This window comes from Pistacia vera, unplaced genomic scaffold, assembly GCF_008641045.1.
Source record: "Pistacia vera cultivar Batoury unplaced genomic scaffold, PisVer_v2 Contig478, whole genome shotgun sequence".
Lineage (NCBI taxonomy): Eukaryota > Viridiplantae > Streptophyta > Magnoliopsida > Sapindales > Anacardiaceae > Pistacia > Pistacia vera.
The window spans coordinates 604,012-627,877 of NW_022196310.1; the positions used below are offsets into that span (position 1 = coordinate 604,012).

The 23,866-nt window shown below is 29.9% G+C and overlaps 1 protein-coding gene across 1 annotated transcript; it reads left to right on the forward strand.

Annotated features, from left to right (window-relative positions):
- Positions 1 to 21,644: 21,644 nt before the first annotated feature.
- Positions 21,645 to 23,611, forward strand: LOC116146488. Its single transcript, XM_031431903.1, has 4 exons — positions 21,645 to 22,178; positions 22,567 to 22,725; positions 22,850 to 22,958; positions 23,254 to 23,611. The coding sequence occupies exons 1-4, from the start codon at positions 21,816 to 21,818 to the stop codon at positions 23,457 to 23,459; spliced, it is 837 nt and encodes a 278-aa protein (XP_031287763.1). The 5' UTR covers positions 21,645 to 21,815; the 3' UTR covers positions 23,460 to 23,611.
- The last annotated feature ends 255 nt before the right edge of the window (positions 23,612 to 23,866 follow it).

Sequence of the window (23,866 nt, forward strand, 5' to 3'; positions counted from 1 at the left end):
TTTCAGGATATTCATAAGATATATTGCATAAATTATACGTATACATATCTAGAAGAATCTAGAATTAATTCTAGGTTGCGCTTGGTCAGACCGGGGGGTGCGTTGGTCAGCTTGTAACCGTTGGTCAACCGTGTTAGGTGGTCCTAGAGGTGGTCCCGTGATCTAGGAAAGAAACTGGAACTTTTAGGTTAGAATTATTTTAGAGATGTCTAATTTCTTAAGGAGGTTAGGAAGCAGCAGTAAGCGAGATGATAGTAGTAACAGTAACGCTATTAGAATTAATAATCAATAACTAAACACAAATAATAATCAAGAATTAATGAAATCTATTAACACTCAAGAAATTAATATGGCAAAAATAGATTAACACTTACATAACTGGAACATACCACCAGTTAAAGAAGACACAATATATCAAATATGTAGTTTTGAATTTATGTTAGATTGCTTTATTAAAACAACAGAAGACACAATAATGATAACCGAAGAAAGGGTTGAAGAAATTCAACTTCTTTCTGAAGAAGCAATATATAGACACAGACAAAACAACTATAAATTTTTACACATAGGATTAGTACAAGTAGCAGTAAAACCATTATTTAGATTAGGACAAAATATTCCAATATTAGTAACATTAAGAGATGCAAGAAATTTAAACTTTAATAACTCCTTATTAGCAGTATTAAATTCCAATTTAGAAAGCGGTCTAGTATATTTTGATTGTTATCCAAACTTTACAGTAGGTTTACATGATCCAACAATACTCTCTGCATTAACTATTAATTTAAAAGCTTCTAATCTCACTTATCAAGACAAAGCCCAACCAGTAGCATTAATATATAGGATTTATTACAAAGTTATGAATACTACAATAAGTCCAAGAGCCATTAGGATGTCCCCACCAGGACATACAATTACAATGGAAGCCGATAAAACAAAACATAAAACCTTTACACCAAAAAGATTAGCTTGTGATGAAATTATTAAACAAACAGATTGGAAATTAGAAAAATTATGCCTTCCAAAACCTTTACATGATCAAAATGAATCTGAGATACAACAAATAATACAAGAACCAAATGGTACAATAAGATTAAAATTTAGAGAAACACCTTTAGAACAAAATCAACCCATAGTTTCTAACAAAAATCATCACAACCCTAGGATTGAAGAAATTACTACACCTAGACCTTCATCAGAAACTTCAACAAGTAAATTAGTAGGAGTTAATTATTCCCCTCATGTACCAAAACCTGCAACAACACAATGTGAAGTATTAGGAACTTATAGTCAAATTAATACAATAACAAAACCCTTTGAAATTAACAAAGAATTATTAAAACAAGAATTCCTACAAAATTATAGCAAATAAAAACGACAAATATTCTTTACAAAATTTATTCAATAAGAACAAAAAACCCTTAGATCTGAATGGTACAATACACAAGAAAAATTAAAACAAAATATTTAATTCTTTAATTGGTTAGAAATAGAAAATGTTATCAAGATTTAACTGAAGAGAAAACTATTTTTGTTACCACTAATGCGACAAACAATTGGCAAACATCAACAAATAAAACTATTACATCTGTCCATACACCTTTAGAAGAAATTAAAATCGAACATCAACAAGCAGAAATAATAGCATCACCATTTAAAAAAATTAATAGAATTGATGATGATAAAAAACAACCAACTTTAAGAGACATTAAAAATACTAATTCAACATCAAAACAATTACTCTAATCAAATTCTCCACACCATTAGTCAACAAATGAATAGGACAGAAGATAATATTACAAACATCATTACCAAAGTTTCAAAAGCCCCCGGGAAGGAGATAGTAGAAAATTCAACAACTTTAGGAAATTCAACATCAACTTTAACATCCAATTCAACACCCCTTTATTCACAAAAATATGTTAAACCATTTTTTGAACCCTTTGACATTCCAAAAGAAGAAATTATTAAATTTAATAATCACAACACTATTTTAGTAAATATTAGTAAAAAACTTAGTGAATTATCATCCTTTAAATCAAACGTTAATGTCCTTTCAAAATCAACCCCAGTCAAAGAACAAAAGTATAGGAAAAGAAAACTTTCTTATTATAATAATAAAAATAAAAAAATGTTGGAAATGCAAACAAGAAGGACACGATCCTCTTAAATGTCCAGCTAGAGAACAAACTAAAAATTTAAAGCCTCAAAAGACGCCAAAAGCATCCTATGAAATGCAACCACCTCAACAGTCTATTACCCCACGCTTCTAAAGCTTTATTCAAGATAAACAACTTATTACCCCTCAATTATTAAGCCTAAGTCAAGACAATTCTGACAAAAACTTTGACAAAAATTTCTATAATTCTTTAGTAGAAAACCCTCTAGATATTAAGAGTAAGTCGTTACAAAATTGTAATAATGGTGACCCGTGTAAGCCTTGCTACTGTGCATTGAAATCAATAAATATGATATCAACATCTAGCCTATGTCAATAAACATTATCACCAAATCAAAAGAATTTTTATTAGATATTATTGACAAAATTCAGGATGAAGATATTAAAAGAGAATATTTATTAAAACTTAAAGAATTAATTTTATCTTAAGTAAAACAAAAATATGTAGATTCTTTTAATTTAAAAGACATATTAAAAAGATTTGACAAACCCACACAAGTTACTTTAAGTGATTTACAAGAAGAAATCAATATTTTAAAAAATCAAGTTAAAGAATTACAAAACGATAATATTGAAATCAAGACAGATTTATTATGTTTAAAAGCCTCCAAAGAAACTGTAGGACAACTATCAACCTAAAAATTAGAATTACAGATTAAAGAAACTAAAGAAGCATTTATTAATGAAATCTCTAGAATTCAATTTCAAAAATGACATGTTTACATTAGGATCAATATTAATTATGAAATAGATATTATTACACAAGCCTTAGTAGACACTAGAGCATATCAAAATTGTACAAGAGAAGGATTAATTCTAACAAAATATTATGAAAAAACAAAAGAAAGATTATATGGAGCAAATGGTCAATAATTGATAGATACAAAACAACATTTGATGTTCCTTTTGGTCAATATGAGTGGAACGTTATGCCTTTCGGATTAAAAAATGCACCATCAGAATTTCAAACAGTATGAATGATATCTTTAACCTCTATACATTTTACAATAGTATATATGTGAGTGTCTTAGTTTATCCGAATCATAGATCACATTTAAAACATTTAAAAATATTTGAAGAAATTATTAAAGAAATGGATTAGTTGTCAGCCACAAAAATGAATTATTTCAAACAAAAATCAGATTTTTAGGTCATGAAATTATAAAGGAACTATTAAACCAATTGATAGGGCAATAGAATTCGCAAATAATTTTCTGATAAATTAAGAGAAAAAACACAATTACAAAGATTTTTAGGATGTTTAAATTATGTAGCAGATTTTTTCCAAGGCTTAGGAAATTATGTGAACCGTATACAAAGACTTGAAAAAATCCTTTGCATGTTGACTCCATACCCAAATAGTTAGAGAAATTAAACCAAAATTAAATTCCTTCCTTGCCTTAGTATATTGGATCCATCAGCCTATCCTATATAGAAACGATGCCTCTGATATAGGTTATGGTGGGATATTAAAACAAAATTAGATAATAAAGAAAGTCTAGTTAAGTTCCATTCTGGAGTTTGCTCGGTGCTCAAAAAAATTATTCAACATCAAAAAGAAGTTTATCATGTTTTATGCATTACAAAATTTCAAGATGATTTAATTAATAATTTTTTTGATCCGAACAGTTCTTCTGCATTAAAATTTATTTTGAAAAGATGTTAAAAATTTAGTTTCAAAACAGATTTTCGCCAGATGGCAAGCAATAATTCTTGTTTTGACTTTGAAATTGACACATCAAAGGACAAATAATTCATTACCTGATTTCTTTCCCGTGAATTTTACAGGGAAAGAAAAAGTGAGTGATAAAAGAGAGTGTGAAGTGACAAAGAAAGAGAGTGATTGAGTGAAAGGGGCACCCCATAAAAACAATAATCTCATGAAAAGAAAACATCTAACCATTTTCAAAAATCAAAAAATGTTTTACTATTGTCCAAAATCTCATCTTTCTCAAAAGAAAAATAATCACAGAAAATTTCAAAAAAATATTTTTTCAAATGATATTTGGCAAAGAATTCTTATGATTCCCATATTATATTTTTTGGAATTATCTAATATCTTAAAAACCAACACCATTCAATTAGCCGAAGCCTTACCCCTTTCTCAAAAGCTATTACAAAAATATTCTTGAATGAAATCGCTGTAAACAAGTCTCATGAAATATAAGGAAAACATCACCAAAACATTTAGTAATTGGGTTCTTCTCTTTTAATAAACCTTCACATCAACATCTGAAAACAATATATATTCAGCAATTAGTCACAGCTGAAGAGGCCGTTGAATTAGTTGAAGCCGACGATTATGAAATGAAAATGAGTTATTAAATCTCAAGTTCGAGCACATCTCAAAACGCTGAAGATAGTGACTCAGATAATTTCTTTCGGGTGATCTCACAGATTTCAATTTGAAAATTAATAAAGACAATGACTCAGCACCCTTTACTGATTTTCAAAATTTGCAATCAATGCTCAAGACTTCAAAGTTTCCTGCAACTTTGAAGACCTTCAAGTTATTACTTTTTAAAATGGAAAATTTCAACGGCTGACATCCTTCAGAGTCCTTCAGACTTATCTTTTCGCAAAATGTCAGCTTTGACAAACAAGCAAGATTTTCAAGAATCCATTAATGAGCGTTATCACTATCTGCCATTTTCAGAGCAGGTCCTCAATATTCAAGACACGTATCCAAGATAGCTCATCACTTATCAACAACTTTATCTTTTAGTTTGTATGTAATCATGTAACGGATTCGAATGTTTAAATCCGTTATTGTTGTAGAAGTATGGATCACTTCGTTGTAAGTTTTTAAGTTTTTAACACTTGAGAGTCCAAGACTTTAGATTAGAGGAGAAAGTTTCTTCTCGTGTACAAATATTTCAAGCAATAAAGCACTTGTAAGTTTTTCTTCATTGCATTCATTATATTATTTGAATTAGTTTACTTAATTAATTACAATATTTTTTAATTTTAATATTGACTGACTTCAATTCTTTACTTTGATTTTATTCATTTCACATATTTTCTTTCAATACTTTGTGTTTTTTAAAGATCCTGCTTTATATGGTATCAGAGCATCACCGTTTAAAAAAAATAATAGATTGATGATGATAAAAAACAACCAACATTAGAGACATTAAAAATATGCAACATCAAAATAATTACTCTATACAAATCTCCACACTATAGTCAACAAATGAATAGGATAGAAGATAATACTCACAACATCATTACCAAAGTTTCAAAAGCCCCCGGGAAGGAGATAGTAGAAATCCAACAACTTTAGGAAATTCAACATCAACTTTAACATCCAATTCAAACACCCTTTATTCACAAAAAAGTTAAACCATTTTTTTGAACCCTTTGACCTTCCAAAAGAAGAAATTATTAAATTTAATAATCACACACTATTTTAGTAATATAGTAAAAAACTTAGTGAATTTCATCCTTTAAATCAAACATTAATGTTTTCAAAATCAACCCAATCAAAGAACAAAAGTATAGGAAAAGAAAACTTTCTTATTATATAATAAAAAAAAAAAATGTTGGAAATGCAAACAGAAGGACACGATGCTCTTAAATGTCTAGCTAGAGAACAAACTAAAATTTAAAGCCTCAAAGACGCCAAAAGCATCCTATGAAAGCAACCACCTCAACAGTCTATTACCCCACGTTCTAAAGCTTTATTCAAGATAAACGACTTATTACCCCTCAATTATTAAGCCTAAGTCAGACAATCTGACAAAAACTTTGAAAAAAAATTCTATAATTTTTAGTAGAAAACCCTCTAGATATTAAGAGGAAGTTGTTACAAAAATAATAATGGTGACCTGTGTAAGCCTTGCTACTGTGCAATGAAATCAATAAACATGATATCAACATCTAGACATAAGTCAATAAACGTTATCACCAAATCAAAAGAATTTTATTAGATATTAGTGACAAATTTAGGATGAAGATATTAAAAGAGAATATTTATTAAAACTTAAAGAATTAATTTTATCTGAAGAAAAACAAAAAGATGTAGATACTTATAACTTAAAAGACATATTAAAAAGATTTGACAAACCCACACAAGTCACTTTAAGTGATTTACAAGAAAGAAATCAATATTTTAAAAAATCAAGTTAAAGAATTACAAAACGATAATATTGAAATCAAGACAGATTTATTATGTTTAAAAGCCTTCAAAGAAACTATAGGACAACCATCAATCTCAAAATCAGGATTACAAATTAAAGAGACTGAAGAAGCATTTATTAATGAAATCTCTAGAATTCAATTTCAAAAATTGCATGTTTATATTAGGATCAATATTAATCATGAATTAGATATTATTACACAAGCCTTAGTAGACACTGGAGCAGATCAAAATTGTATAAGAGAAGGAGTAATTCCAACAAAATATTATGAAAAAACAAAAGAAATATTATATGGAGCAAATGGTCAACAATTAAATATTAATTATAAATTATCTAATGCACATGTATGTATACAAAATTTTTGTGTTGAAAAAACTTTTATTCTAGCAAAAGATTTAGATCAAGACGTGATATTAGGTACCATCTTTATTACTCAAATTTACCCTTTTACAGTAAATGATAACGGGATTACTACAAATATTTTAGGACAAGAAGTCACATTTGAATTTGTAAATTCTCCACTAATAAAAGATATTAATAACTTAAAAGACTTGTCAATATCAAAAATAAACCTTATTAATTATAAGAAAAGACAAATTAATTTCTTAAAAGAAGAATTAAAACATGAAAGCATAAAGCAACAATTAGAAACCCCAAAAATTCAAGAAATTATCAAAAATTTAGAAAAACGATTTTCACAAAATATATGCTCAACAATTCCAAATGCCTTTTGGGATAGAAAACAACACATAGTTTGTCTTCCCTATATTAAGAACTTTGATGAGAAAAATATACCAACAAAAGCTGGATCCATACAAATGAATAAGGAATTACTTGAACATTGTCATAAAGAAATCAAAGATTTACAAGATAAAAAATTAATTAGACCAAGTAAATCTCCATGGAGTTGTTTTGCCTTTTATGTCAATAATGCAGCAGAAAAAGAACAAGGAGTCCCAAGATAAGTCATCAATTATAAACCATTAAATAAAGTATTACAATGGATTAGATATCCAATTCCCAACAAAAAGGATTTAATTAATAGATTATATAATGCAACAATATTTTCAGAATTTCATATGAAATCAGGATTTTGGCAAGTTCAAATAGATGAATTAGATAGATACAAAACAACATTTAATGTTTCTTTTGGTCAATATGAGTGGAACGTTATGCCTTTCGGATTAAAAAATGCACCATTAGAATTTCAAAACATTATGAATGATATCTTTAATCCCTATATACATTTTACAATAGTATATATTGATGATGTCTTAGTCTATTCAGAATCAATAGATCAACATTTAAAACATTTAAAAATATTTGAAGAAATTATTAAACGAAATGGATTAGTTGTTTCAGCCACAAAAATGAAATTATTTCAAACAAAAATCAGATTTTTAGGTCATGAAATTTATAAAGGAACTATTAAACCAATTGATAGGACAATAGAATTCGCAAATAATTTTCCTGATGAATTAAGAGAAAAAACACAATTACAAAGATTTTTAGGATGTTTAAATTATGTAGCAGATTTTTTCCAAGACCTTAGAAAATTATGTGAACCGTTATACCAAAGACTTAGAAAAAATCCTCCTGCATGGTCTGAATCCCATACCCAAATAGTTAGAGAAATTAAACCCAAAATTAAATTCCTTCCTTGCCTTAGTATATTGGATCCATCAGCCTATCCTATTATAGAAACTGATGCCTCTAATGTAGGTTATGGTGGGATATTAAAACAAAAATTAGATAATAAAGAAAGTCTAGTTAGGTTCCATTCTGGAGTCTGGCTCGGTGCTCAAAAAAATTATTCAGCCATCAAAAAAGAAGTTTTATCAATTGTTTTATGCATTATAAAATTCAAGATGATTTAATTAATATATATTTTTTTTTATCTGAATAGATTCAGACATCAAAATTTATTTTTGAAAAAGATGTTGAAAATTTAGTTTCAAAACAGATTTTCGCCAGATGGCAAGCAATACTTTCTTGTTTTGACTTTGAAATTGAACACATCAAAGGACATAATAATTCATTACCTAATTTCCTTTCCTGTGAATTCTTATAGGGAAAGAAAAAGCTGAGTGATAAAGAGAGTGATTCTGTGAGAGTGACAAAGAATGAGAGTGATTGAGTGAAAGATGGGCACTCCCATAAAAAACAATAAATCTCATGAAGAAAACATCTTAACCAATTTTCAAAAATCAAAAAATGTTTTTACTATTGTCCAAAATCATCATCTTTCTCAAAAGAAAAATAATCATAGAAAATTTCAAAAAAAATATTTTTTCAAATGATATTTGGCAAAGAATTCTTTATGATTCCCATATTAATAATTTTCTGGAATTATCTAACTATCTTAAAAATCCAACACCAATTCAATTAGCCGAAGCCTTACCCCTTTCTTCAAAAGCTATCAACAAAATTATTCTTGAAACCGAAATTCATACCACAAAGGTTCTCATGAAATATAAGGATAAACATCCACAAGAACCATTTAGTAATTGGGCTTCTTCTCTTTTTAATAAACCTTCAACATCAACATCTGAAAACAATAATTAGCTTCAACAATTAGTCACAGCTGAAGAGGCCGTTGAATTAGTTGAAGCCGACGATTATGAAAGTGAAAATGAGTTATTAAATTCTCAATTTCGAGACGATTCTCAAAACTCTGAAGATAGTGACTCAGATAATTTTCTTTCAGGTGATTCTCAAGATTCTAAATTTGAAAATTAATAAAGGACAATGACTCAGCACCACCTTTACCTGATTTTCAAAATTTACAATCAATGCTCAAGACTTCTTAAAGTTTTCTTGCAACTTTGAAGACCTTCAAGTTATTACTTTTTAAAATGGAAAATTTTCAAACGGCCTGACATCCTTCAGAGTCCTTCAGACTTATCTTTTCGCAAAATTGTCAAGCTCCCTTGACAACAAGCAAGATTTTCAAGAATCCATTAATGAGCGTTATCACTTTATCTGCCATTTTCAGAGCAGGTCCTCAATAATTCAAGACACGTATCCAAGATAGCTCATCACTTATCAACAACTTTATCTTTTAGTTTGTATTGTAATCATGTAACGGATTCGAATGTTTTTTAAATCCGGTCTATTGTTGTAGAAGTATGGATCACTTCCGTTGTAAGTTTTTAAGTTTTTAACACTTGAGAGTCCAAGACTTTAGATTAGATAGAGGGAGTTTCTTCTCGTGTACAAAATATTATCAAGCAATAAAGCACTTGTAAGTTTTCTTCATTGCATTCATTATATTATTTGACTTAGTTTACATTCATTTGACTTGCTTCAATTCATTTAATTTGACTTCAATTCATTTCCTTTGCTTTTAGTTCAATTCATTTATTTTGCTTCTAATCTTTAAAATCAAAGTAATGGAATGAAAATATTGTAAATGAATGAATTAAAAGCTTTTTGTCATAATATTTTGTTGGAATTAATCCTTCTCTTATACAATTTTGGTCTGCTCCAGTGTCTACTAAGGCTTGTGTAATAATATCTAATTCATGATTAATATTGATCCTAATGTAAACATGCCATTTTTTAAAAACGGATTCTAGAGATTTCATTAATAAATGCTTCTTCAGTTTCTTTAATCTGTAATTCTGATTTTGAGGTTGATGGTTGTCCTATAGTTTCTTTGGAGGCTTTTAAACATAATAAATATGTCTTGATTTCAATATTATCGTTTTGTAATTCTTTAACTTGATTTTTCAAAATATTGATTTCTTCTTGTAAATCACTTAAAGTAACTTGTCTGGGTTTGTCAAATCTTTTTAATATGTCTTTTAAGTTATAAGTATCTACATCTTTTTGTTTTGTTTCAGATAAAATTAATTCTTTAAGTTTTAATAAATATTCTCTTTTAATATCTTCATCCTGAATTTTGTTAATAATATCTAATAAAAATTCTTTTGATTTGGTGATAACGTTTATTGACTTAGGTTTGGATGTTGATATCATATTTATTGATTTCATTGCACAGTAGCAAGGCCCTATGCAATCACAGTCATTAGAGTCTTGTGAAGACTCACTCATTGATTCAGAAGAATTTTCTTGAATTTGATAAATCATGTCTTCATTATCTGTATTGTAACTAGATTCTTCTTCAGAGTCTGTTTGAATAATTTTTAATAATTGTTGTTTTAATTCTGAATCTATTTCTAATTTTTTAATTTGATTTTTCATAGGACACTTAGTTGCGTAATGACCTTGTTGTTTACATTTCCAACAGGTGATAGGATTTTTTGATATTTTCTTGTTAGAAGATTTTTTCTTTTTATAAGGTTTATCATAAGATTTTTGTTCGTATTTGTAATCTCTTTTATAATAAGGTTTTCTATATTGTTTTTGTTTTTTATCTTTTTTGTACTTAATAGAGGGAGGTAATATTTTTTCATAACCGTATTGACTACAAAATCCACTTAATTCTGTTTTCTTATGTTTTAATTCATTTTTTAATTTAGCTTTTAATTTTAAATCAGTGCAAATTATTAAAGCTTCGTTGTTAATAAAACTAATTAAATCTCCGTAGGTTAAATCTTCATAAGGTATATTGCCATCGTGTTTTTTGTATAATGCATTCTTGACAGTTTGACTAAATAATCTAGGTAGACCATCTAGGAACCTTTCTTTCCAATAGGGTTTCCTACAGTCTGTTCTTGTGAATACTTTTTGTAAAAACATATCTTTATACCATCTAAAATCTGCCATAGTTGGACATCTTAAGTTAGCTAATATTTCTTGTGATTTTTTCTGAAAGCTTGTTGGGTCTCCTACAAAGTTTTTGGTTATTGCATAAATTAATGTGGCTACAGCATCTCCTTCTTCATGTTCATATTCTACTTGCCTAGTACCTTCTACTTTGACTTTCCTAGTCTTTTTTGTTGCGTGTAATATGTGATGTTTATGTGATTCGGGTAAATCATTATCCCACCAATTTTTTAACATTCCTGTAAATCCTGAGACTAATATTTTTGCTATTTGATGATCAGTGTTGTCATGTGATTTATGAGCTAATGCTGCCATAGTCATTTCTTGTAAAATATTTAATATTTGATGTTCAGCTAATCCGTCTATATTCCATTCATCTATTCCTGTTCCAGTGTAGGAAGATCTTGCTAGTTGTGATATATCTTCATATTGCATATCTGGCAAAGAAGGTCTTGGATAATAGTTTCGAGTTTTAGGATATCTCATATTATTTCTCATTTTATTAATAGATAAGTTTTGAAAATTTTGATTTAATTCTTCTATTGGGTCGGATTCGGTAAGGACATTAATGTTTGATTTAGAGGATGATAATTCACTAAGTTTTTTACTAATATTTTCTAAAATAGTATTGTGATTATTGAGTTTAATAATTTCTTCTCTTGGAATATCAAAGGGTTCAAAAAATGGTTTAACATATTTTTGTGAATAAAGGGGTGTTGAAGTTGATGTTAAAGTTGATGTTGATTTTCCTAAGTTGTTTAATTTTTACTATCTCCTTCCCTGGGGCTTTTGAAATCTTGGTTATTTATGGTAGTATTATCTTCTATCCTATTCATTTGTTGACTAATGGTGTGGAAAATTGATTAGAGTAATTGTTGATGTTGAATATTTTAATGTATATATATGTATACATATCTATCTATATAGATATGTATACATATATATATATATAATATATATATATATATATATATATATATATATATATATATATATATATAGATATATATATATATATAATAGCTAATATAATATCAATCTACTGTAACATGCCATTTGAATTCGTTACATTATTACAATATAGACTAAAAGATAAAATTGTTGATAAGGTGATGAGCTATCTTGAATACATGTCTTGAATTATTGAGGACTTGTTCTGATATTGGCCGACAAAAGGATAAAGTTCATAAATGAACTCTTGAAAAGTCTTGCTTGTTGTCAAGGGAGCTTGAAAGTTTGCATTTTGAAAAGATACAAGTCTTGATGTCTTCAATTCTTGCAGAGATAAATTTGACAAATTTGCTTTTTGCTTCTAACAAGTGATAAAGTGGAAAAGAGAAAGTCGAGTTTCTGATAAGAATCTTGAATAAAATCTTGTCATCTGCCGAAAGTCTTGAATATGGGATACAGGTGATTCTAAGTCATTGTCCTTAATTGAAGTCATAATTAATTTGATTTTGGAACATGGCAAAATAGTCTTCATCATCCTGATCACTTGGTGATTTGGTATTGTCCGAATCTGCTTTTTAAGATGTTGAAGATCCAATGGCTATAATAATTTTGTCCATATCTTGAGGAGTTTGGCATTGAGCCAACTCAGCCAAAAGTCTTGACTTTTGAGTCAGAAATGTTGATTGTTGTTGGGGCTGACATAGCTGAGGGTGTTGAGAAATCCATATCTACACAGCTAGTGGACTAACATTTTGGATGGAAAAACTAGGCCACCATTTAATGAGGAATTTTCTTTTTAATTCCCTGAATTTTGGAGGAGGAGGTGTTGTGATATAAAATTGCCAACTCATTATCCAGGCAATTAAGAAATTGATGGAAAAGGCTAGCAAAGGGTCTTCACTGTTGTTGAAATTTTTTGCAAACAAGTGACATCCTTCCCAAACTGAAGGCGGGAGAATTTTTTCATTTAAACCGAAAAAATTAAACCATTATTGAAACCATTTTGGAAAAATTTTGGGACAAGTTTTATGAAATATAAAAAACCAAGAGTGTGTTGTATGTGTTAGACAGAAAGCATGAAACCAAGCTTTTTGATAATCTTTATAAGAAAATTCTTGGGCAATAAAGGTTTGAGAAAATGGACGTTTTTGATAAATACCAATACGCCAATCTTGAGGTCTCAAGACCTTTTTGATTTTGCACTTTGAAAAAACCATTCTACTGGGATCATTTTTGTCTGGATTATGGGTAATCTCGATTGAGTCAGTATCAACTAAAATAAATTTATAAAATGTTCTTGTTTTTAATGAATCATCAGGAATAAAATAAAAGTCTGGAGGGAAATTTTTTGATAAAGTTTCTTGCATAGTTTGGGCCCAATATTAGGGTTCAACAATGCAAATTGATTGAGTTATATCTTTCTCAATGTATTGAAATGTGGGATTGATGTTGACAGGTTTTGATGGGGAAGGTGTATAGAATGGTGGTATTGTAAGGGCTTGTTGGTAATTTCTTGGTGGAGGTGAAGAAACAGATTCTTCATCAAGAAGAGTGAACTGGTTTGGTTGGGTGATAATGTTTTTCTGTTTATTGGGTTTTGAGGATTTTGATTGTGAAGGTTTTGTTTGTGGGGGAATAGGTTGTTGAGGTGGTAGCATCGCATACGATGCTTTTAATTTTGGATTGTTTTTAGGTTTGATGGGAGTGCCCATCTTTTCCTCTCTTCCTCTCAAAAAATCTGTGTCCTGAAAGTTGTTATGATGAGAGAGACTATTAGAAAAACTTTTTGACTCTTGCATTTTATTGAAAACAAAATTTTGAAACTTTTTAAAGCTTATTGCAATAAGTTGAAAACAAGTTTTTGTAATGCAAGCATCCAAAATTTTATGGTAATCGAGCCATTCTTTGGTTGGGACAATTTCTAGGCTCTCTAAGTTGGTAATAGTATTTATCTTAGATATTGAAACATTTTTTAAATTACTAATATCTTTTATTAATGGTGGATTGACGAATTCAAATGTAATATCTTGACCTAAAATATTGGTTGTAATTCCTTTATTGGTTATAGGAGAGAAACTGGAACTTTTAGGTTAGAATTATTTTAGAAATGTCTAATTTTTTAAGGAGATTAGGAAGTAGCAGTAGGCGAGATGATATTAGTAGCAGTAACGCTATTAGAATTAATAATCAACCACAAAACACTAACAACAATCAAGAATTAATGAAATCTATTAACAACTCAAGAAATTAATATGGCAAAAGTCGATCAATACTTACATAACTGGAACATATCACTAGTTCAAAAAGACACAATATATCAAATAGATAGTTTTGAATTTATGTCAGATTACTCTATTAAAACAACAGAAGACAATAATGATAACCGAAGAAAGGGTTGAAGAAATTCAACTTCTTTCTGAAGAAGCAATACACGGACACAGACAAAACAACTATAAATTTTTACACATAGGATTAGTACAAGTAGCAGTAAAACCATTATTTAGATTAGGAAAAAATATTCCCATATTAGTAATGTTAAGAGACGCAAGAAATTTAAACTTCAATAACTTTTTACTAGCAGTATTAAATTCTAATTTAGAAAGCGGTCCAGTATATTTTGATTGTTATCCAAACTTCAGTAGGTTTACATGATCCAACAATACTGTCTGTATTAACTATTAATTTAAAAGCTTCTAATCTTACTTATCAAGACAAAGCCCAACCAGTAGCATTAATATATAGGATTTATTACAAAGTTATGAATACAACAATTAGTCCAAGAGCCATTAGGATGTCCCCACCAGGACATACAGTTATTATGGAAGCCGATAAAACAAAACATAAAACTTTTACACCAAAAAGATTAGCTTGGGATGAAATTATTAAACAAACAAATTGGAAATTAGAAAAGCTATGCCCTTCAAAACCTTTAGATGATCAAAATGAATCTGAAATACAACAAATAATAGAAGAACCAGATGGTACAATAAGATTAAAATTTAGAGAAACTCCCTTAGAACAAAATCAATCTATCATTACAAACAAAAATCACCACAAACCTAGGATTGAAGAAATTATTACACCTAGCCCTTCGTCAACAACTTCAACAAGTAAATTAGTAGGAGTAAATTATTCCCCTCCTGTACCAAAACCTACATATGAAAACACATCAAGTCCACCTAGTTCACCAACACAATCAGAAGTATTAGGAAATTATAGTCAAATTAACACAATAACAAAATCTTTTGAAATTAACAAAGAATTATTAAAAAAAGAATTCTTACAAAATTATAATAAAGAAAAAAGACAAATATTCTTTACAAAATTTAATCTAGAAGAACAAAATACCCTTAGATCTAAATGGTACAATACACAAGAAAAATTAAAACAAAATATTTATTTCTTTAATTGGTTAGAAAATAGAAAATGTTTTCAAGATTTAACTGAAAAGGAAACTATTTTTGTAACCACTTATGCGACAAAAAATTGGCAAATGTCAACAAATAAAACTATTACATCAGTCCATCCACCTTTAGAAGAAATTAAAATAGAACATCAACAAACAGAAATAATAGCATCACCATTTAAAAAAATTAACCAAATAGATGATGATCAAAAGCAACCAACTTTAAAAGACATTAAAAACATTCAACATCAAAACAATTACTCTAATCAAATTCTCCACACCATTAGCCAACAAATGAATAGGATAGAAGATAATACAACCCATATAATCACAAAGATTTCAAAAGCCCCCGGGAAGGAGATAGTAGAAAATTCAACATATTCAACATCAACTTTAGGAAATTCATCAAATTCAACACCTCTTTATTCACAAAAATATGTTAAACCATTTTTTGAACCCTTTGACATTCCAAAAGAAGAAAATGTTAAATTTAATAATCACAACACTATTTTAGAAAATATTAGTAAAAAACTTAGTGAATTATCATCCTCTAAATCAAATATTAATGTTCTTACAGAATCCGACCCAATAGAAGAATTAAATCAAAATTTTCAAAACTTATCTATGAATAAAATGAGAAATAATATGAAATACCCTAAAAGTCGAAACAATTATCCAAGTCCTTCTTTACCGAATATGCAATTTGAAGATGCGACCCAAATAGCAAGATCTTCCTATGCTGGAATAGGAATAGATGAATGGAATATAGACGGATTAGTTGAACATCAATTATTAAATATTTTACAAGAAATGACTATGTCAGCATTATCTCATAAATCACATGACAACACTGATCATCAAATAGCAAAAATATTAGTCTTAGGATTTACGGGAATGTTAAAAAATTGGTGGGATAATGATTTACCAGAATCACATAAATATCATATATTACACGCAATAAAAAAGACTGGGAAAGTCAAAATAGAAGGTACTAGTCACATAGAATATGAACATGAGGAAGGAGACGTTGTAGCCACATTAATTTATGCAATAACCAAAAACTTTGTAGGAGACCCAACAAGCTTTCAGAAAAANCAAATAATATAATGAATGCAATGAAGAAAAACTTACAATTTTATTGCTTTGATAATTTGTACATGAGAGTTTTGCTCTCAAAGTTTTGTTTGAAACTTTAACTCTTAAAACTTCTCCTGATACAACTAAAGTAATACATATTTATACTACAACAAATCGGATTTCAAAAGCATTTGAATCCGTTACATTATTACAATATAGACTAAAAGATAAGGTTGTTGATAAGTGAAGAGCTGTCTTGGATACGTGTCTTGAATTATTGAGGACTTGCTCTGAAAATGGCAGACAAAGGATAATGCTGATTAATGGACTCTTGAAAAATCTTGTTTGTTGTCAGGGGAGCTTGACAATTGTAAACTTTGGAAAAAGATAAGTCTAATGGATGTCTTCAATTCTTGCAGAGATAATGTTGACAATTTTGCTTCTTACTTCTGACAAGTGATAAAGTCGGCTGGATAAAATTTGTCATTGCCAAAAGTCTTGAATATTAATCTGTAACTTTTGAAAATCGGAAAAAAGGCGGTGCTGAGTCATTGGGTGCTGAGTTATTGTCTTTTATTGAACTGATAATTGATCTGATTTTGGAACATGACAAAATAGTCATCCTCATCTTGATCACTTGCAGATTTGGTGTTGTATGAATCTGCCTTTTGAGAAGAGGAAGATCTGATAGCCATAATAATTTTGTCCATATCTTGTGGGGTCTGGCATTGAGCTAGCTCGGCCAGATGTTTTGATTCATATCTGAGGGTGTTGAGAAATCCATATTTGCACAGCCGGTTGACTAACATTTTGGATGGAAAAACTAGGCCATCATTTAATAAAGAATTGTCTTTGTAATTGTCTAAATTTTGGAGGAGGAGGTGTAGTGATATGAAATTGCTAACCCATTATCCTGGCAAGTAAGAAATTACTAGAAAATGCAAGTACAGGATCTTCACTGTTGTTGAAATTTTTGGCAAATAATTGATATCCTTCCCAAACTGAAGGTGGGAGGATTTGTTCATTTAAACCGAAAAAAATTAAACCATTGTTGGATCTATTTTGGAAATTTTTTTGGACAAGTTTTATCAAAGATAAAAAACCAAGAGTGTGTTGTATGTGTTAGACAGAAAGCATGAAACCAGGCTTTTTGATAATCTTTATAAGAGAATTCTTGGGGAATAAAGTTTTGAGAAAATGGAAGTTTTTAATAAATTCCAATGCACCAATCTTGAGGTCTCAAGACCTTTTTTATTTTGTATTTTGAAAAAACAATTCTATTTGGATTATTTCTATCTGGATTATGGGTAATTTCTACTGAATCAGTATCAACTAAAATAAATTCATAAAATGTTCTTGTTTTTGATAAATCATCAGAAATAATATAAAAATCTGGAGGGAAAATTTTTGATAAGGTTTCTTGCATAATTTGTCCCCAATATTCAGGTTCAACAATGCAAATTGATTGAGTTATATCTTTCTCAATGTATTGAAAAGTGGGATTAATGTTGGTAGGTTTTGACNGCATGTCCTGGTGGGGACATCCTAATGGCTCTTGGACTAATTGTTGTATTCATAACTTTGTAATAAATCCTATATATTAATGCCATCTTGATCACTTGGAGATTTGGTGTTGTCTGAATCTGCCTTTCGAGAAGAGGAAGATCCGATGGCCATAATAATTTTGTCCATATCTTGTGGGGTCTGGCATTGAGCTAGCTTGGCCAGAAGTTTTGATTTTTGTATTAGAAATGTTGATTGTTGTTGAGGCTGACACATCTGAGGGTGTTGAGAAATCCATGTCTGCACAGCTGGTGGACTAACATTTTGGATGGAAAAACTAGGCCACCATTTAATAAAGAATTTTCTTTGGAATTGTCTGAATTTTGGAGGAAGAGGTGTAGTGATATGAAATTGTCAACTCATTATCCAGGCAAGTAAGAAATTACTAAAAAATGCAAGTAAAGGATCTTCACTATTGTTGAAATTTTTGGCAAATAATTGATAGCCTTCCCAAACTGAAGGTGGGAGGATTGTTCATTTAAACCGAAAAAATTAAACCATTGTTGGAACCATTTTGGAAAAGTTTTTGGACAAGTTTTGTCAAAGATAAAAAACCAAAAGTGTGTTGTATGTGTTAGACAGAAAGCATGAAACCAGGCTTTTTGATAATCTTTATAAGAGAATTCTTGGGGAATAAAGTTTTGAGAAAATGGANTCTGTTTGAATGATTTTTAATAATTGTTGTTTTAATTCTGACTCTATTTGTAATTTTTTAATTTGATTTTTCATAGGACACTTAGTTGCATAATGGCCCTGTTGTTTACATTTCCAACATGTGATCGGTTTTTTGGATATTTTCTTGTTAGAGGATTTTTTTTTTCTTTTTATAAGGTTTATCATAAGATTTTTGTTTATATTTATAATCTCTTTTGTAATAAGGTTTTATATATTGTTTTTGTTTTTTTATCTTTTTTGTACTTAATAGAGGGAGGTAATATTTTTTCATAACCGTATTGACTACAAAATCCACTTAATTCTGTTTTCTTATGTTTTAAGTCATATTTTAATTTAGCTTTTAATTTTAAATCGGTACAAATTATTAAGGCTTCGTTGTTAATAAAACTAATTAAATCTCCATATCTTAATTCTTCATAAGGAATACTTCCATCATATTTTTTGTATAATACATTCTTAACAGTTTGACTAAATAATTCACAACGGGTTCCATATGGATCTTATTAATTAATTATGAGCTACCACATCGAAATTATAAAAGAAAGTTTATAAGAAATAGTTGTCAGTGTAATATCATTTTATATAGAATAGAAGATAAATTTTATTTAACTAGGGTGCGAAAAGACTTTTTGTGGGGGATTCAAGCAAAATCTAAAAGATTGTATGAGTGAGCCTGTCTAATCTGCCCAAAATTTCACTTATTTGCCCAAAATTTAAATGAAAAAATCCTCCCCCCTTCGGTTTGGGAAGGATATCACTTATTTGCCCAAAATTTCAACACCAGTGAAGATCCTTTACTTGCATTTTCTAGTAATTTCTTACTTGCCTGGATAATGAGTTGGCAATTCCATATCACTACACCTCATCCTCCAAAATTCAGGGAATTACAAAGAAAATTCCTCATTAAATGGTGGCCTAGTTTTTCCATCCAAAATGTTAGTCCACCAGTTGTGCAGATATGGATTTCTCAACACCCTCAGATATGTCAGCCCTAACAACAATCAACATTTTTAACACAAAGATCAAAACTTCTGGTTGAGTTGGCGCAATGTCAAATCTCTCAAGATATGGGTAAAATTATTATGACAATTGGATCTTTTTCTTTTTAAAAGGCAGATTCAGATAATACCGAATCACCCGGTGATCAAGATAAGGATGATTATTTTTTAATGTTCCAGAACCAAATCAATTATGAGTTACAACTATTCAAGACATCTTTACCTGATTTTCAAGTGCAATCAATGATCTAAGACTTTTTCAAAGTTTTGTCTTTTTCACTGTCAAGATTCCCTGCAACTTGAAAAATTTCAAAGTTGCAGGGAATATTGACAGCGAAAAAGACAAAACTTTGAAAAAGTCTTAGATCATTGATTGCACATTTTGAAAATCAGGTAAAGATGGTCTTGAATAATTGTCCTTTATTGAACTCATAATTGATTTGGTTCTGAAATATTAAAAAATAACCTTCCTCATCTTAATCACTCAGTAATTTGGTATTGTCTGAATCTGCCTTTTGAAAAGAGATTTCATTAATGAATGATTCTTTGGTTTCTTTAATTTGTAATTATGATTTTGAGGTTGATGGTTGTCTTATAATTTCTTTGAAGACTTTTAAGCATAATAAATTTATCTTAATTTCAATATTATCATTTTGTAATTCTTTAACTTGATTTTTCATAATATTGATTTCTTCTTGCAAGTCACTTATAGTAACTTATATGGGTTTGTTAAATCTTTTTAATATGTCTTTTAAATTATAAGAATCTACATCTTTTTGTTTTCCTTCAACTAAAATTAATTCTTTAAGTTTTAATAAATATTCTCTTTTAATATATTCATCCTCAATTTTGTCAATAATATCTAATAAAAATTCTTTTGATTTTGTGATAACATTTATTGGCTTAAGTCTAGATGTTAATATCATATTTATCAATTTTATTGCACAATAGCAAGACCCCATGCAATCACAATCATCAGAGTCTTGTGAAGACTCATTCATTGATTCAGAAGTATTTTCTTGAATTTGATAAATCATATCTTCATTATCTGTATTGTAACTAGATTCTTCTTCAAAATCTGTTTGAATGATTTTTAATAATTGTTGTTTTAATTCTGACTCTATTTGTAATTTTTTAATTTGATTTTTCATAGGACACTTAGTTGCATAATGGCCCTGTTGTTTACATTTCCAACATGTGATCGGTTTTTTGGATATTTTCTTGTTAGAGGATTTTTTTTTTCTTTTTATAAGGTTTATCATAAGATTTTTGTTTATATTTATAATCTCTTTTGTAATAAGGTTTTATATATTGTTTTTGTTTTTTTATCTTTTTTGTACTTAATAGAGGGAGGTAATATTTTTTCATAACCGTATTGACTACAAAATCCACTTAATTCTGTTTTCTTATGTTTTAAGTCATATTTTAATTTAGCTTTTAATTTTAAATCGGTACAAATTATTAAGGCTTCGTTGTTAATAAAACTAATTAAATCTCCATATCTTAATTCTTCATAAGGAATACTTCCATCATATTTTTTGTATAATACATTCTTAACAGTTTGACTAAATAATTCACAACGGGTTCCATATGGATCTTATTAATTAATTATGAGCTACCACATCGAAATTATAAAAGAAAGTTTATAAGAAATAGTTGTCAGTGTAATATCATTTTATATAGAATAGAAGATAAATTTTATTTAACTAGGGTGCGAAAAGACTTTTTGTGGGGGCTTCAAGCAAGATCTAAAAGGTTGTATGAGTGAGCCTGTCTAATCTGATAAAACAGAGGCCGAGATAAGCCCAAAAGCGTGGCCTGGGTTCACCCACTACACCTGTTTTAGAGCGCATACTTGCTTTTCACACAAGCACCAACTTTAAACCGACTTTTTCTTCCCAACAGCCGAAAGTGCATGTGCCAATTGCCATAACCAAAAATAACAAATCCCCTAACTTAATGTCCTCTTCTGTTTATCTCCAACACTGTTGCAACAACATAACCACCCACCTTAGGGTTATATTTTTGTCTGAATCTTACTACATACATAACATTTGATCGGAATCTGAAACCTAACATTATTTTTTCAAGAACAAATGGATTCATCACAAACCAAGAAATCGCAGAACACCCAGCAAGGAGACTCCCATCAATTTCTCCAAAACGTCGTCGTAATGAGACACGGAGACCGCGTCGACAACTTTGAACCGTTGTGGACAATGACAGCAGCTAGACCGTGGGACCCGCACCTAGTAGAGGAGGGTCGGGTTAGGGCATTCTGTACGGGTCGGAAGATCCGAAACGGTCTTGCGTTCCCAATCCACCGTGTCTTCGTTTCACCTTTTCTTCGTTGCATCCAGACGGCGCACGAGGTTGTATATGCTCTCTGCGCCGTTGATGATGATCCCAATAGTTTGTCCTCTAAAGACGTAGCCTCCATCGATCCCTCCAAGCTCAAGGTCACAAATCACATCACTTATTTACAATTTTACTCTTGAGTTATAGCCATATATTATTGATTATAGAGATCGAGTGATATGTATTTTTTTTTTTTTTTTTGGTTGTTTCTATTTGTATATGTATATTTCTTTTGGTTTAATGACTGTTTCATCTAGTAGGCACTCTATACTGTATGTTTAATGTTGCTATGCTTATTTGTATATTTTGCTGGGCAGATAAAGATGTAATTTATGTCTGGTTATTGGTTGACCACTAAGAGATGCTATAATTGAGATTTATAGTTAAGTGTATGAAGTTACATTCTTTTAGTTTGAACTTTGAATGGATGAATCACTTTTCGTTAGGTTATGCATACTTAAAATTTGAACAATTTCCTTATATTTGCAGGTCTCTATTGAGTATGGATTGTCCGAGATGTTGAACAGGCAAGCCATCAGAGCTAATTTAGCTCCTAAAGATGGGAACTTTGGTTTCAATGCCTCCGAGCTTCAAGCTATGCTCCCAGCCGGAACAGTTGATACTTCTGCTACACGAGTGTATGAAGAGGTAAACACATTACACTCATTCAGTTTGCTTCAAAATTAGGTATCTCTTAGCATTTTGTGTGTGGATGTTTGCAAGCACACAGTTATTTCACCTTACATGGGTTCTTTGCTTGAGAAAATTCTAGTTGCCAAAATGGGAAGAGACGGTGGGTGGTGCAAGGGATAGGTATGCTCAAATTATCAAGGCGCTAGCTGATAAGTATCCTTCTGAAAACTTGCTGCTAGTCACACATGGTAAGTTTCATTCTTGGCATGGTAAACAAAAACCAAATGATTTAATGTGTACTTGTGTTCATTATTATTCTTGTGCTATTGTTGGCCGTACCGTCCCTGATAACAAATAACCAGGATAAGTCTCCCTAGCACTTGAAATGACCAATTTGAACAGAAAGCAACAGGCCCTCTCTCTGCATTATTGCCTTCATGTAGTCTTGGAAAAACTACTCAATCTGTCATAATATGGTTGTTTCGGCTCATGTGATTATCAAACATTCTTCTAAAGTATGAACTGCAATTCTTGCAAATGCAGGGGAAGCAGTTGGGGTTGCAGTCTCTGCATTTGCAAAGGACAAAACTGTCTATGAAGTTGACTATTGTGCATATGTGGAACTAAAAAGACCAGTTGAGAGCAAAAATGATTCATGTTCTGCTGGAGATTTTGAGGTTTATACGGATCATGGTAAAACTGGTGTAAGTTATGTTGTGGGGGATGGTTCCTTGCTTGATCATGTATAACTTTTTGCATGTCAAACAGCTTTGGAAGCATGACTTGAGCCCTAATTTTAGTATGTTGGGCATTGACATAATCTCTCCTGTCAGCTTGATCGACATTACAAATCTATTAGACTACTGGTTTTACTTGATGAAGGAAAATTTTATTTCTTACATGGATTATTAGTTGATGGAATATTGAAATAATTGCATAAGCCTCTCAATGCCAACTTATCAAGTTATGGCTTTTTCTTTTAATATTTGAAATCTTAAGAGAATGATGGTAGGTTACTCCTAAACTTAACGCATGAGATGAGGACTGTATACGCACAAATGAAATTAACAAGCCTCATAGGCATCTCCAACTCTTTCAAAACTTAAAACGTGGTTCGATCAGTCATTTAAATTTAAGCGAAAATGGGTTATAATGG